Source organism: Tasmannia lanceolata, unplaced genomic scaffold, assembly GCF_043159265.1.
Source record: "Tasmannia lanceolata isolate RefF3 unplaced genomic scaffold, GAP_Taslan_0.1 ptg000018l, whole genome shotgun sequence".
NCBI classification, from domain to species: Eukaryota; Viridiplantae; Streptophyta; class Magnoliopsida; order Canellales; family Winteraceae; genus Tasmannia; species Tasmannia lanceolata.
This window is the reverse complement of record NW_027518695.1, coordinates 66,313,062-66,329,380: the sequence shown is the minus strand read 5'-3', so window position 1 is coordinate 66,329,380 and position 16,319 is coordinate 66,313,062. Positions and strand designations below refer to the sequence as shown.

At 38.5% G+C, this 16,319-nt stretch overlaps 1 protein-coding gene across 1 annotated transcript; it reads right to left on the bottom strand.

Annotated features, from left to right (window-relative positions):
- Positions 1-1,186: 1,186 nt before the first annotated feature.
- LOC143850947 (xanthotoxin 5-hydroxylase CYP82C4-like) lies at positions 1,187-16,014 on the bottom strand. Its single transcript, XM_077360246.1, has 2 exons — positions 15,016-16,014; positions 1,187-1,968 (listed from the first exon to the last, which is right to left on the bottom strand). Exons 1-2 carry the CDS (start codon positions 15,946-15,948, stop codon positions 1,345-1,347), a joined length of 1,557 nt encoding a protein of 518 aa, XP_077216361.1. The 5' UTR covers positions 15,949-16,014; the 3' UTR covers positions 1,187-1,344.
- Between the last annotated feature and the right edge of the window lie 305 nt (positions 16,015-16,319).

Sequence of the window (16,319 nt, the reverse complement as noted above, 5' to 3'; positions counted from 1 at the left end):
CTAAAGAAATAAATGGAAAAAAACGGCAATCCCTTTGGCGTTTTCCTCTCCCACTATTAGAATATCATATTATTGGGTTTGCTAGCCTCCTTTGCAGAAAGCACCTCCCGCCGTTCCTTTGCATGTGATGACACCCATCTATTTTGATGATGACAGCATCTATGTTCTTTTAACAGATTTTGTCTTATTCACCACCTTCACTGTCGTCACATGCAAAGGGCAGGCGCGAAGGTGCTCTCTGCGAAGGACACTAGCAAATCCCTCATATTATATAAGTAATGTCTTTTTCTTACATGTATTAAATGCATCTCCAGAGATCACTTTTCAATATTTATCCCAAGAAGACCACCTGTTTATATCTCGGGAAGCCATTTCTTAGCTTTTTTATACAAATGATGGCATCCATGTCAGATAAACTAATTGAAGAGGAAGCCATTTCTTAGCCTTTTTTTTTTTATACAAATGATGGCATCCATGTCAGATAAACTAATTGAAGACAAAATCTTCTGCTAATATGTCAAAATGTGTGGCTGTTAAATCACATGCAAAAGATTGTGCACAAATGACTTCCCGCGAAATTGCCTAGCAAATTCCAAAAGTCTTTATATGGCTTCAAGTAGCCTATCCTTGTGATCTCCAAAAGTTGTTTATTTAGTGATAGTCTCCATTCATTCTCATCAATTTGATGTCGATGATATTATAGTGAGGCAAACATCCCCCTCAAATTTTCATCTCAATGGTAAACTTGAGGGTGAGTTTTCCATCAAAGATCTATGTAATCTACATTTTTCTCTTCGAATAGAGGCCTATAAATCTTCTCAAGGACTTCATTGTGAATGTAAATATGTTCTAGATCCCCTACCATGAAGCAATGTGTAAGGGCAAAACTGTGTTACACGTCAAAACCTTCTAAAAGTGCCATATATATATCTTTCATTGAATCTAGTATTACATGCTCATACAAAACATTTGGAAACTCGAAATGCAAATTGACATAAGATATATGTCCACTATAGAACAGACAAGACGTCAAAACAGATCATTTCTAAAGAGTCTTATACATATAAAAATTCCTAGTCTTTCTAACACATTTCTATTTCCTATCATCAGATCTCCGGCCACAACCATTTGCATCTTGAAAAAAATAAATCTACCGATTAATATTAATGGAATGCAAGGAAGAAGCTGTAAATAACAAGCCCAAGTCATTGCCATTTAAAAAAAAACATCCAAGCCCAAGTCATTCAGCAAATAAAACAAGACTTATGTACAAAGTCTACAGTTATTTGTATTACATCTTATTCAATTCAAACCCAAATTGTCTTGATAATACAATAATACCATTTAATAAAGCTCAGAAGGGAGACGTGGGGTGAAGAGCACCTCTAATGGAGTTGCTTTAGGGAGAGTTATACCTATGCTCTCAGTCATATCCACAGGTGAATCTGTGGGTGTTGCCATGTCGAAGCTTTGAAGAAGACGAGCAAGCATCAAATTGATGACATGGAGAGCGTGCGACATCCCCGGGCACGATCTTCGTCCAGACCCAAAAGGGGTGTACTCAAAATCCGGACCCATGAAATCTATTTCCATGTGACCAACGGTTAGAAATCTCTCAGGGCGAAAATCGAATGGGTCCGACCACACACGTGGATCACGGTGTAGCTTCCAAAGATTAATGAATATGTGTGTGCCCGCTGGGACATGGAACCCACCAATGTGGCAATCTTCAATCGCCTCGTGGGGTACCCCCAGAGGGGCCGTTGGGTAGAGGCGCAATGTTTCCTTGACAATGGCTTGGAGGTACACGAGCTTCTTGACATCTGACTCGTCCACTTGTCTCTCATTGCCGACATGGATATCCAACTCATTTTGTGCCTTTTTTAATATGTAGGGATTGTTGAGCAGCATGGAGAGCGCCCATGTTAGAACGCTGGAGGTGGTATCAGTACCAGCAACGATCAAAGTCTACAAAAGATTGATAATTTGGTGTCTGAAAACTTATAAAAATTTGATAAAGAAATACGAACCGGAGAACTTAATTACAATAATATGAACATGTTCTGAAAGTTCAGACGAGTCATGAAAAACAGTAGTGCAAATGTGTAGAAAAATCCATACAACGAATAGATATAAGTGTCAATTAGAAACAGAGCATCTCATATGTGTCTGGAAATAATTGTGTGTTTATGACAGAAGACAGGATTTTAGTTATGCTTGAATAATGAGAGTGCAACAAGTGGACACAGTGATTAAAAGAGATGTACAGATATTAACTCGATGCTTGTTGTGGTAGACTAAAATACAAGAATATAAGTTGTTAACAGTAATAAATAAAGCAAGTTTAGGCCTTCCCTTTTGTAAACCTCGGAGTTGCAAATGAACTAGCGAAGCTCACAGAAGAAGAAGATGAAGGTGGGTCTTAGAGACCCTGTTTGAAGGCTGTGAGATGGCGTTAAAGCCGCTGCCCCAATGGTTGAAAATGGTGAAAATAAAGAGAAAAGAAGAGGCAAAGTGGAGAAAATGTTGAGAAAAGGTTGCTTGTTGCTGTGATTTCTCGTGTGAGAAGTTGTTGTCCTTTGAGAGGATGCTAGAGGGGATTTTTATAGAGGGAAAATGTGTGAAAACTAACCGTTGTAGGAGATCTCCTTCCTTAGATGTGAAAATCGCCATGGGCGAGGGTTAGGGTTCTTTTAGGTAAGAAATTAAATTCAAAATGACCGTTGAAAGAGGAAATCATGGCAAGGCAAGGTGGGAATGGATTTTTGGCAATCTTGAATGGATTTTGGGCAAGAGGTGTTGTGCATCTGCGGTTTGGATTTCGGAAATTTCCTTCCGGAGATGTATGTGTATTTGGAATGGCACAAATCTAATTTTTGGGTTGAAGGGCATGCCCTTTGTAAATTTGACAAGTTTTGTGGTTGTTTAGCCACTTAAAAGGAGAGGATAGAGATAGTAAATATGAAGGGGAAATAAGGGCTTTCTTTTGTTAACTTTTCAAAGGGGTGAAAATAACAAATTTTTTTTTTTAAAAAAAGGGCGTGATTACAGTGTCATTTCATTGAAAGATCTCTCACCAAACAATACTTGGAATTAGGGGTGGACATGGTTCGGTTCGGTTCGGTTTTGGGGTATACCCAGAACCGAACCATATATAATCGGTTCCCTGAAATTGGAACCGAACCAGAACCATATAAGTTTGGAACCGAACCGAACCAGAACCATATATAATCGGTTCGGTTCGGTTCGGTTCTGGGTTTACCCGATCTTCATCAAATCAACGGAATTTCTTCACAATAGTTGTTTGAATGTTTGGTTTTCTTTTCTTGAGATAGAATAATTTTTTGTTTCCAGCTTGTCATCATCATTATGGGAAAAGCAGAGCACAAAAGTCTCTAATGAAATGATGAATATGACTTTGTGGGGGCGTTATACAAACTACTCTCATAATATTTTACTATTTTTAAAAGCCTTTCACTTTCTTCTTACACTTACAAAAACTTTCAAGTTAATATTAAAAACAAAAAGGATTCCCACATCTTCTTTCCTGCCATTAAAATATTAAGGCTTGTTTGGTGAGATTAAAAATATTTGGGCAAGTGCTGAGATTAAAAAACTTGTTTTCCAGTCTGACTAAGGGTTTTAAGGTGGGTCGGTTCTTGGTTCGGTTCTCGGTTCCGGGATCCAAACCCAGAACCGAACCGAATTTCCATCGGTTCCAGGTTATTAGAACCGGAACCGAACCATATAACTATGGAACCTAACCGAACCGAACCATATGTGCCGGTTCGGTTCGGTTCCTCGGTTCGAACCGGAACCATGTCCACCCCTACTTGGAATGTCTAAACTAAAATGTTATATCGGGTTCTGCTAACAATACTCCCTTGAGTTATATTAAAGCATTTTATTCTCATCCACATTTCTGATGTTGATGGGACCTATGTCGCATCAAAGGCCGTAGGCCCGTAGCTCACCTCATCAGCAGTTTCATATCAATCACACTGTGGTGTGAAAGTGGTGCTAAGCATTTTTCTTACTAGTATCTTTATTCAGAGAATTTTTATCACGAAAGGCCGTACAAACACTTAAAAGGAGGCACATCAGAGGTACCACCCTTGATATTTGATCCAACAGAAGCTCCTTAAAAAAGTGAGCTGCTGTTGGATTAAATTTGAAGGATGGGATGATGGGTACGTGTTCATATGGCCCTTCATCATATAATTTGTAATTTATTCATGTGGATTAGTTCAAACATGAATGACTTTATTATGGGAGAAATTATATGGTGGCCGACCGTGTGGTAAAAAGGGCAGAGAGAGAGAAAACCTGCCACCCTTGATTTTTTATCCAAGAAAAAGTTAAAAAAAGGAAGCTTTTGTTGGACCAAAAATCAAGGTAGGGGGGTTTTCTCTCTCCGACCTTTACATATAAAGGTCGGCCACCATATAAAATCTCTCATTATGGAATCTTAAAACAGAAAAGCAAAACAAATGAGAAAAGCAACCACGAGATTAGGCATTCCACACTGTTTGCTTATGTATGTGTAGAGCATTAAGATCGAAATGTGATAATAACATGGTAAAAAATATCGGCAAAAATTATATGTATGTTAGCGAGCTAATCAAATAGATGAAATTGAATAAATGCAAAAAATGAAAACATACTAGAAATTTATGCATGGATAATAAAATAAATGAGATTTGAAGAAAATGGTGCAAACAGAAAAATGTGCAAATTTGAAAACACAAAAAATAAAAAGATGATATTTGTAATACCTGGCCCCAACACTGTCTTTATCAATTGAGTATGTGATTAAATTTTTATTTTTTATTTGGAGTGTCATTATCGTATTTATTCTATAAGTATTATTGGAATCGAGTGGCCTTATCAATTAAGTCTACGTTTAATTCTTAGAATGGGGTTTCATTATAAAAAATCAGTTTATGATTAATTCTTAGAATGGGTGTCATTATAAAAAAAATCACTTTATTAGTATTACTTCAAAATGGGCTAAACATAAAAAATGGAGATGTCTTTGAACCTCGTTTCGGTAGTAAGGGTTGCATGGTGAGAATTGGGAACATGGAACTACTTTTAAACCTAGTCCTTTTATAGATGACTGACTTTAACATTATCTTGAGGATGGATTGGCTATCTTCATAACATGATAGTATTGATTGCTTTAGTAATGATGTAGTGCCAACATGGCAACCATGTCAAGCCTAGGTGTTTTTGGTGGAGTTCCAATGTACAATCATGCAGTAATGTTGTTGGCCCGTTTTTGAATATCTTTTTTGAACCTCTAAATGCTAGAATTATGGAAAGTGATAGACTACAAAGTTGTAGGTCTCTTTGAGATCTTTCCAACAAGTATTTGTACTTGAAAATTGGACAATAGAATATAAAGTTATGGTAGTTTTTGTGGACTATGTCTGTGGATTCCCAAAACAGTCAAAGTTAGTGAGTTCCTATGCAATTAATGTTATGTTAGTCCCTAAGCTAGCTAGTGGAGGAGCTTGAACGAATTTGCTTTGGTTTTCTTTTATTTAAAGAGTTAGAAACTATCTTGAGAGGGGATTTTTGATTTTGAGAAACTTATGTAATTGATGGAATATCAATTGAGTTGAGCGGCATTGCTCCCATTTTCTTCTTCTTCTTTTGTTGTGTTCTTGATTTCTATTTTTCTTCTTCTTCCCTCTGAAGCACCCGCATTATCTGGTATCAGAGCCAACGTTACTCTCTTGGGCTAGCTTTGATTTGATTTTCATGGCGGCACGAAGAGGTAGAGGAAGGCGTGGTAACAAAATGATGGAAGATTTGAGAGATGAAAGAGATGATAAACTTCAAGCACTTCAAAGACAAGTTGAGCAAATTACCATGCGACTTGAACGCCAAGAGGCTCATAGTAAGCGTGGTAGATCAAGTCGTGGAGGTTCTAGTGATGAATCCGATGTGAATCCTTTCGCCAATACTCGTGAAGATGCTAGGTTGGGAAGGTTTTATCGTGATTTCAACACCGTCAAGATTGACTTGCCGGAGTTCCATGGTCATCTACAACCCGAAGAGTTCTTGAATGGCTTAGTGTCATTGAGAAGTTCTTTGATTACAAGGAGACACCCGAAAGCCAACGTGTGAAGCTTGTGGCTACGCTTCAACATGGTGGGATAAGGTTCAAGAGATGAGAATCCGCAAAGGAAAGCGTAAGATCTCTTCTTGGGAGAAAATGAAGTCAAGGCTTAAGGAGAAATTTCTTATGTTGGATTTTTCCCAAATTATCTTTTCTCAATTCAACAACCTATGCCAAGAATCTAAGAGTGTGTTGGACTACACCGAAGAGTTCTACAAACTCATGGCTCGTAATGATATTCAAGAGGGTGAAGATTAACTTGTGGCAAGGTATGTTGATGGTTTGAAGTTTTCCATTCGTGATGAGGTGGAAATGCACCGATCATTGAGCGTAAATGATGCTTATCAACTAGCCTTGAAGGTGGAGGCTAAGTTTTCTCGTCGTGGTGCTAAAAAGTATGTGGATGTTCGTAGTCTCTATCCTTCTTCTAAAGGTGAATCTTCACATGGTAGAGGTACAAAGTCAAGGTCCGAATATTTCAACAAAAATTCTACAAAATCAGCCCCTACACATCAAGTTGGAAATCAGCCCAATCGCTCCAACAATTCAAATGCTTGTTTCAAGTGTGGTCAAGTTGGCCATCGTTTCAAAGATTGTCCAAAGAGGCAAGTAGTGGCATTCGGTGATGAAGAAAATGATGATAATTTTGTTGATGATTCAAATCAGCCCATATATGATGAGGAAGATGACATACAACATGAAGAAATCGAACCCGAAGAAGGAGAAAGCTTGGTGATCCAAAGAGCACTTGCTACACCAAAGGTTGAATCTGATGATGATTGGCTCCGTTCTAACATTTTCAAGACTCGATGCAAATCTCATGACAAGGTTTGCACCATTGTGATCGATGGTGGGAGTTGTGAGAACATCGTATCTCATGACATGGTGAACAAGCTCATGCTCAAAACCGAACCACATCCAAAGCCCTATCGGATTGCATGGTTTAAGAAGGGTAATGAGGTAAAAGTTACTAAACGATATTTAGTTTCATTTTCTATGGGTAAGAATTACCATGATCAAGTTTGGTGTGATGTTGTCCCTATGGATGTGTGTCACATACTCTTAGGAAGGCCATGGCAATATGATAGAAATGTTACCCATGATGGTTGTAAAAATACATATACATTTCGAATGGGAAAAGTGGAGATTGTTCTTTTGCCTAGTAAGGAGGAAAAGACACCCAAATCTTTACAAGAGGAGGGTAGTAATTTTCTCATTTCATCAATGTTTACAAGAGAAAGTAAGAGTAGTGGTGTCATTTACATGCTAGTGGCGAAAGATTTGGGAATGTCCTTTAATGTGCTTAGTGAGTTAGAACCTCTCTTGGAGGAATTTAAGGATGTCACACCCGATGAGTTGCCCAATGGACTCCCTCCTTTAAGAGACATTCAACATCAAAATGATTTGATTCCCGGTTCTAATCTTCCCAACAAGGCTCACTACCGTATGAGTCCTAAAGAGCATGAAGAGTTGAAAAAGCAAGTCATGGAGTTGTTGAAGAAATGTTACATCAAAGAAAGGATGAGTCCTTGTGCGGTGCCGGCATTACTTACTCCAAAGAAAGATGGAACATGGCGTATGTGTGTGGATAGTCGTGCCATAAACCGAATCACTATCAAATACCGGTTTCCCATTCCAAGAATTGATGATATGTTTGACATGCTTGCCGGTGCAAAGATATTTTCCAAGATTGACCTTAGAAGCGGCTACCATCAAATTCGAATCAAGCTGGGTGATGAATGGAAGGCCGCTTTCAAGACATGTGAAGGCTTATATGAGTGGCTTATTATGCCATTTGGTCTCTCCAATGCTCCAAGTACCTTCATGCGGGTAATGAATCAAGTCCTTCGCCCTTTCATTGGAAAGTTTATTGTTGTTTATTTTGATGACATTCTTATTTATAGTCATGATAAAAGTGAGCATGTAGAACATTTGAAGATTATTCTAACCACTTTGAGAGGTGAAAAACTCTATGTAAACCTCAAAAAGTGTTCTTTCATGACAACTAGCCTAGCTTTCCTAGGCTTTGTTTTGACTTCAACAGGGATTAGAGTGGATAATGAGAAGATCAAAGTTATCCAAGAATGGTCTACTCCAAAGAGCTTGCAAGAAGTGAGGAGTTTTCATGGATTGGCCTCATTTTTTCGCCGATTCATAAGAAATTTAAGCACTATATCATCCCCCTTGACGAATTGCATGAAGAAAGATGGGTTCAGGCGGACTATGGAGGCCAAAATGAGTTTTCAACTTATAAAGGGCAAGTTGTCTAGTGCTCCTGTGCTTGCTTTGCCGGACTTTGAGAAGATGTTCAAGGTTGATTGTGATGCCTCTCATGTGGGCATTGGCGGAGTACTTAGCCAAGAAGGTCATCCCATTGCCTTCTTTAGTGAAAAACTCAATGAAACAAAGAAGAAGTACTCAACCTATGATGTGGAATTTTATGCCATTGTTCAAGCACTTCGGCATTGCCGATCGTATCTTGTTCAAAGGGAGTTTGTTTTGAATTCCGATCATGAAGCTCTCAAGCACATCAACAATCAAGGAAGCCTAAATCGAAGACATGCAAAGTGGGTTTCTTTCTTACAAGAATATACTTTTGTGTTAAAGCATAAGAGCGGAAAGTACAATCAAGCGGCGGACGCTCTTAGTAGAAGAGTGGCTCTTCTTAATTCTGTGAGTGTGCAACTTGAAGGGTTTGATACCATTAGAGACATATATGCAAATGATGAAGACTTCAGTGAAATTTGGAAGCTTTGCAAAGAAGGGAAGCATGAAGATTATCTTCTTCAAGATGATTTTCTCTTTAAGGGGAGTCGCTTATGCATTCGAAAATGCTCCCTTAGAGAGTATGTTATAAAATAACTACATTCGGGAGGTTTGGGAGGACATTTTGGAAGAGACAAAACTATTTTGCTAGTGAAAGAAAAGTATTTTTGGCCGACCATTTACCGAGATGTGATGCGTTATGTGAAGAGGTGCCGAATATGCCAAACATGCAAGGGTCAAACTCAAAACACCGGTACCTACACTCCACTTCCACTTCCTAATGCTCCATGGGAAGATGTTAGTATGGATTTTGTGGTTGGCTGGTCGAGAACTCAAAGAGGTAATGATTCTATCTTCGTAGTTGTTGATCGCTTCTCTAAAATGGTCCATTTCATTCCTTGCAAGAAGACTATGGATGCTTCTTATGTTGCTAATCTTTATTTCAATGAGGTAGTTAAGCATCATGGTGTTCCGAAGTCCATTGTTTCGGATAGGGATACTAAATTTCTTAGTCATTTTTGGAGATGCTTATGGAAAAAAATTGGTACTCTTTTGCTCTATAGTAGCACCTATCACCCTCAAACCGATGGACAAACCGAGGTGGTGAATCGAACTTTGGGAAACTTGCTTAGGAGTTTGGCGGCAAAGAGGCCCAAGCAATGGGATATGGTGCTCCCTCAAGCAGAGTTTTCTTATAATTATGTTGTGAATCATTCTACCGATAAGAGCCCATTTGAAGTGATTTATGGAAAAACTCCAAAACACTATCTTGATCTTGCACCCATTCCCGATCCATCGTTGTCCAACAAGAAGGCGAAAGATTTTGCTACTACCATGACAAAGATTCATGAAGAATCTTGAAGAATCTTGAAGAAAATACCGAGAAGTATAAGCAAGCGGCCAATACTCATCGCCGAATCAAAATCTTCAATGAAGGTGATCTTGTGTGGGTTTATTTGAAGAAGGAACGATTTCCAGCCGGATCCTATAACAAGCTCAAGGAGAAGAAGATTGGTCCATGTCAAATTCTCAAGAAAATCAACGACAACGCATACAAGATTCAGCTCCCTCCAAATATCAATACTCATCAAACTTTCAATGTCAAAGACTTGACAACTTATCATGGAGAGCTTGATGAGAACTCGTGGGCGAGTTCTTTCTCACCCGGAGATAATGATATAGTGCCAACATGGTAGCCATGTCAAGCCTAGGTGTTTTTGGTGGAGTTCCAAGGTGCAATCCTACAGTAATGTTGCTGGCCCATTTTTAATCTCTTTTTTGGACCTCTAAATGCTAGAATTATGGAAAGTGGTAGACTACAAAGTTGTAGGTCTCTTTGAGATATTTCCAACAAGTATTTGTACTTGAAAATTGGACAATAGGGTAGAAAGTTATGGCAGTTTTTGTTGACTGTATCTGTGGGTTCCCAAAACAGTCAAAGTTAGTGAGTTCCTATGCAATTAATGTTATGTTAGTCCCTAAGCTAGCTAGTGGACGAGCTTGAATGAATTTCCTTTGGTTTTCTTTTATGTAAAGAGTTAGAAACTATCTTGAGAGGGGATTTTTGATGTTGAAAAACTTATGTAATTGATGGAATATCAATTGGGTTGAGTATTGCTCCCATTTTTTTCTTCTTCTCTTGTTGTGTTCTTTATTTCTATTTTTCTTCTTCTTCCCTCTGAAGCACCCGCATTAAGTAAGGTAGTCACTTTTACAATCCCTAGAGAGCTAGGGTTTTGTTTTAAAGGTGTGAAACAGCCAAAGGAGGATTAAACTCATTGTTGATTAAATTCGGTGAAGTTAGTTGAATGTTGGTGCCAGTGCTACCTCGCCCATATTAAGGTTGAAGATGATAGAGTAACAGTTTCAATGGAAGATTTGTTAGTAGTAAAAAATTGTTGGAAGTCTTTCCTAAGTAGATACCGGGACTACCCTTGCTGAGAGAAGTCTTGTTCCCAATTGAGCTTGTGCCAGGTTTGGCACCAATCTTGAAGGATTATAATCAAATGGCCCCGGGAGAACTGAGAGAGTTAAAGTCTCAGTTAAAGGAACTTCTATATAAAGGCTATCTCTGGCCAAGTGTATCTCCATGGGGGGCATCCATTTTATTTGTTCGGAAGAATGATGATAGCATGAGGATGTGCATTGACTATTGGCAATTGAACATGATAACTATGAAGAACCCCTACCCCTTACAAAGGATAAACGATCTCTTTGATCATTTGCAAGGAGCAAAATTCTTCTAGAAGACACACCTATGACCAAGATACCATTAACTGAGGGTGCACAGAGAAGACATCCTGAAGACAACATTCAGAACGAGGTGTGGATATTATGAGTTTGTAGTTCTGCCATTTTGGGTTGAAAATTTAGCCTGCCAAGTTTATCGATCTCGTGAGTAGGATATTTCAGCCATTTTTTGCACTAGTTTGTGGTAGTCTTCATTGAAGTCATTTTGGTCTACTCCAAGACTAAAGAAGAGCTTGAAGAGCACTTGTGTCTGGCTTTCAATGAGCTAAGGAAGAATCAATCATATGTTGAATTTAGAAAGTGTTAATTTCAGCTACATAACATGAGTTTCCTTGGCTATGTAGTATCGAAGGATGGTATTTCTATAGATCCAGTCAAGATAGAAGCAATTGTTAACTTGAAACATCCTACAAATGCTACATAGATTAAGTGCTTCCTTTATCTTATAGGATACAATAGGAGATTTGTCGAGGCTTTCTTGAAGTAAGCAGGACCTTTGACTAAAATGATGGGGAAAAATCATAAGTTTGTGTCGATTGAAGATTTTGAAAATAATTTTCAAGAACTAGATAAGAGCTTAGCTGTTTTTGAGGAGAAGGTTTTACAATATATTGTGGTGCCTCGATGAAAGGATAGGGTTGTGTTCTCTTGCAGCAAGGTAAAGTTATTGTGTATGCATCCCGACAGTTGAGGGTTCATGAGGGAAACTATCATGTGCATGACTTAGACGTGGTGGCAATCGTTTTTGCATTGAAGATTTGACGACATTAATTTTATGGAGAAAGATCTGAAGTGTTCTTGGATCATAAGAGTTTGAAATACATGCTTGTTCAAAATGAGCTCAATATGTGATGGAGAAGATGGTTAGAATTCTTAAAAGATTACGATTTTAAGGTTTAGTATCACCGTGGAAAGGACAATGTGGAGCGGATGACTTAAACTAGAAGTCATTTGGTAATCTATTGGCTTTGATGCAAGGAGTGGCGTTCGTTGGACGAGTTCAAGGATCTAATTCTAAATGTTCAGATAGATAGTGGAAAGTCCTTTAATGCTAGTTTTTAAATTTGACTAGATATTGTAAGTCTGATCAAAGCCAAGAAGTCAGAGGATCTATTTCTCCAGAAGATTCAGAAAGAGATTGATGGGCATTCCGATTTTGCAATTCATACTGATGAAAGTTTAGTTCTATGAGATCGTTTGTGTGAGCCTAATATTGAAAGGAAAATTCTCCATGAGGCTCATAAGTTGAAGTACACCATCCACAAAAATTTAAAGCTGGTATTCTGGTGGTATGAAATGTGAAATTGTAGAATACGTATCTCGATGTTTAGTGCTGTTATCTCAAGCGTTCAACCTTGGTCACTCTCTCAAGTCATTTTTTGATGACAATAAACCCAATATGATACTTTATATTAGTTGTTTATACTAATGTTAGAGTGATTGGTTGAAAAGCCTCTTTGAAGGTAAAATCAAAGCCATTCAAGCATCGTTCAAGGCATGGAGGATGGAGCTAGGAGCCAAAGTTGAAGAATCTAAATCTAAGAACACTCATGAAGAATGAAGAAGGATAGCTGAAAGCAATGGAGGTGTGAAGAATTAATTAAAGAGTCCTTATATTGTAAAGCTAATCCCTTGAGGATACTTGTGAGTAATGGCACTAGGTAAAATAAAAAAGGACAATTGAACTTAAAATAAACATAAAATCATTACACACGAATCTAGAAAGGCAGAGTGGAGTTGCGGTTTATTAAAATACATTCTACACTCTAAACGGTCGGCCGTGGGGTTTAATGGACAACCAAACACTACATGGGGTAAAATTGGAAGAGCCTTGCACGCATGACTTGTTAGTGTATAGCCCTTAAAGCTAGTCTTTGATGTATTTAACTGATTTAATTATTGCAATCGTTTTGTTTCATGACATTTAATGGGTACAATAACAAAGTGTGTGATGAGCTTGTTTCCTTAAACACACATTTGTCCTTAGGTACCATCGTAGGAATATCATGCCTATGGATTTATAGATCCCAAAGAGTAAGGAGATATGATATTCCAGCTCTTTGCAGACCTAAAAGTCTCTACTCGGGTTGAGATTGGACATCTCTAAATATATATAACCAGCATCAGACTTTTCCTTGATACATCATCGGGGTGGCATATCTCAGCCATGGTTTTAAATTTCCTCATTACATCATCGGTGAGGACTGAAACCGAAACAATCCGAAACCGAAATTCTCAAAATTTATCAAATTTCGTTTGAAATTTCAGAAATTTTGTTCAAAATTTTGGAAATTCAGGGAATTTCGTCGAAATTTTTAAATTTTTTTTTATCCCGTTAAAGAATTTGAAACGAAATTACTGAAATTTCGACAATTTCGGTAGAAATTTCATCCCAAAAAAACGGCGTTTCGTGCGCTAGTAACAAATTTCGCCCTAAATTTCAAGATTTCAGTTGAAATTTCTATTTCGGATAAGTCCGAAATTTTAGCCGAAACCGAAATTTAAAACCATGATCTCAGCCACTGGGGTAGTGAACCCTATGGATAAGGTTGTTCTGCCAGACAAGACCCTAGATATATCCTTAGACGTGTGGGGACATATTGGTCCGTGGGCTAGCTCCATGGCTCTAGTCTACTCGACGGTGATTCTGTCTCAGGAAGAGTTATCGACCTATGATATGTGTGTGAGGCGATCTTTTGAACCCTATCACACTGTTACTTTGTGATATTTCGATTGATCGATCTCTGTTCATAACTAAATTTCTTTTTTGTACTGTTCCTCATTTGTGAATCCGTTATGATAGAGAAACTCCCTTCAAAACATGTGATTAGTATCAAATTTTGACCCATCAGTTTTGTTCTTCATTGCCTACTTTTGTTTCTGGTGGCTTGTTTAGTCTTAACCATAGTTATGCTTTATTACTCTACTAGGCATTCGCTCGCCCGTGGTTTATATTCTAGATCTTGAGAATTGATTCTCGCGGAGGTATGAGGTGCTCGGTCGGAGCGTAGTCTTTTTCATCAGAAGACTTAGATTATTTGATTCTACATTGATTAGTGTGAGTATTTGATCCACTAACAATCTTAGTGGATTTATATTTTGTTATATGTGGGATCGGAGTGAAACTTTAACAGAATTAATTATTCTTTATTGATGTAGATACGTAGCATATTATTTAAATGCCTGGTTTATTAAATGTGATATAAAAGGACTTATACGCCATGAGGTTCGCCTTGCAGGTGTAGGGCACTATCTAGTGCCAGGCCGTGATTATGGTTCGAGGCGTGACTCTTTGGAAGTTTGGAAGTTAAGATTTTAACCTAGCTCGAAATGATCGAAAAAGGTCGAATTTTGTACGAGAATTAGAAAGTTAACTTCTTATCCTTTTAGAATTGGGTCATAAAAGTATATTTAATAAATCCGAATAGGCGATATTCTCTTATTTACATGTAAATAATAAGTAAATGGGCATTTACTTAAATGACTTGCATGCAAATACCCAATTCTAGGAAGAGGAAATATTAAGAGAAGATAAATAAGAAGATACAAGAAGAAGGGAAGAGGAAAAAAGTAAAAAGTAAGTGTTTCGGAAGAACAAGACAAAATTCACCATTTTGGCGAAACGGGGCTGATCGGGGTGAATCACTAGTGAAACAGAATATAGGGGGTTCCGTTCCAGAATCTAGAATGAAACGAAACGAAGTCCATAACTATGTCAGAGTGAAAAAACATTGCCTCTCTAGAAAAGGTACACAACCATTTCACATCCCTACCTAACAAAATGCTTGTTGGGAGTGGCAATACCATTTTTCTTAAAAAAAAAAAAAAAACTAGAAGAAAAAAATTTAGTTGTGGTTTGCATAGAATATTACCATGGAAGTTGCTTTAATGACTGTATCAATATCATAGCCAGGAAGCGGGGCACCCTCCAGAATTGATAGCAACACATCTATGAAGTCTTTTGCAGCGTCCAGTTCACCAGAGAATCTCTTCCGGCGATGCTCGTTTATCCAACTCACAAGCAGAGAGTCAAATTCTTCAGCGGTCTTCTTCATTGCAGTCAAGTGCCCCCCAAAATCCATCCACTCTAGAAAAGGAAATGCATCTGAAACTATAAAGAGCACAGTAAGATGCTTCAATTGATCGATCGCCTGCTGAAATCGCCGTGCCTCACCTTCTTCGCATTCACCAGAATATCGGAAGTACCGTTTTCCGGCGATCATCATGACCGCCACGTTGAAAGTCAAGTCAATAAACCATCGCTTCATATCAACCTTCACCGGATTCTGATCATTCTTTACACAAAGTCCATACAACTCTTTTATGACTAAGTCGATCTCTGTGATACGAACTTTCTTAAGCAACTCAAGTCGCCTATTTGATAGCAATTCGACTGTGGCTATTCTCCTCATCTGTCGCCAGTAGGGCCCGTAAGGGGCTGCGCCGAACATGGCAAAGTTGTAACCCATATACTTTCCTGCTGCACTTCTTGGGCGTGCAGCAAGAGCCTTGTCGTTGGTAGTGAAGCACTCTTTTGCTAGCTCTGGACTGCTCACAATAAGAGCACGGCGTGTTCCAAGGCGTAGCATGAAGGCTGGACCGTAGATATCTGCCATGGTTGCAAATGTTCGGAATAGTGGCTGCTTGGAGCCCCGCAAGAGATGGAGGTGGCCAATAACAGGCCATCCACCAGCTGGTTCTGGTGCATTCTTAGTCTTACTTCTGGCCCTTGCAAAACATATACTGTAGAAAATAAGCAAGGCAAGAAACCCAGTAAGAGCTTGCAATGAGAAAAGCAAATCCATGTCTTGGTCGGAAGAACGTAGAGGGCTTTGCGTTTTTATCTTCTAATGTTTACTTATGGGCCTTGTTTATGTCATTTAACGACCCGCTTGACTCTCCTTTTCGAGTTTTTAATGCTAATGAAAGATTGGAGCAAGTGGCTATGGCGTGCTGGCTTATATATTCGCCACTTTTTTGTATTTGGGACAGCTTCCTCGGGTGTATTTATGACTACTCTAGAGAGGGCTGTCCGAAGTAAAACAAAAGTGGGGTCGACTAATTACTTCCCATTCAAAAAAATACGTGTTCGAAGATAGACCGTTTAAACATTCCCGAAGATGATTAGTGTACTATATGGGGAATTCTTTCCTGGTAAGTGGTAACCCTCCAATTG

Coding starts and splice junctions, on each gene's coding strand:
- LOC143850947 (XM_077360246.1), bottom strand. CDS start 15,948: ATGGATTTGCTTTTCTCATTGCAAGCTCTTACTGGGTTTCTTGCCTTG. Junction 1,969..15,015: donor TCATTAAAGCAACTTCCATG/GTAATATTCTAT, acceptor AATCTTTTGTAG/ACTTTGATCGTTGCTGGTAC.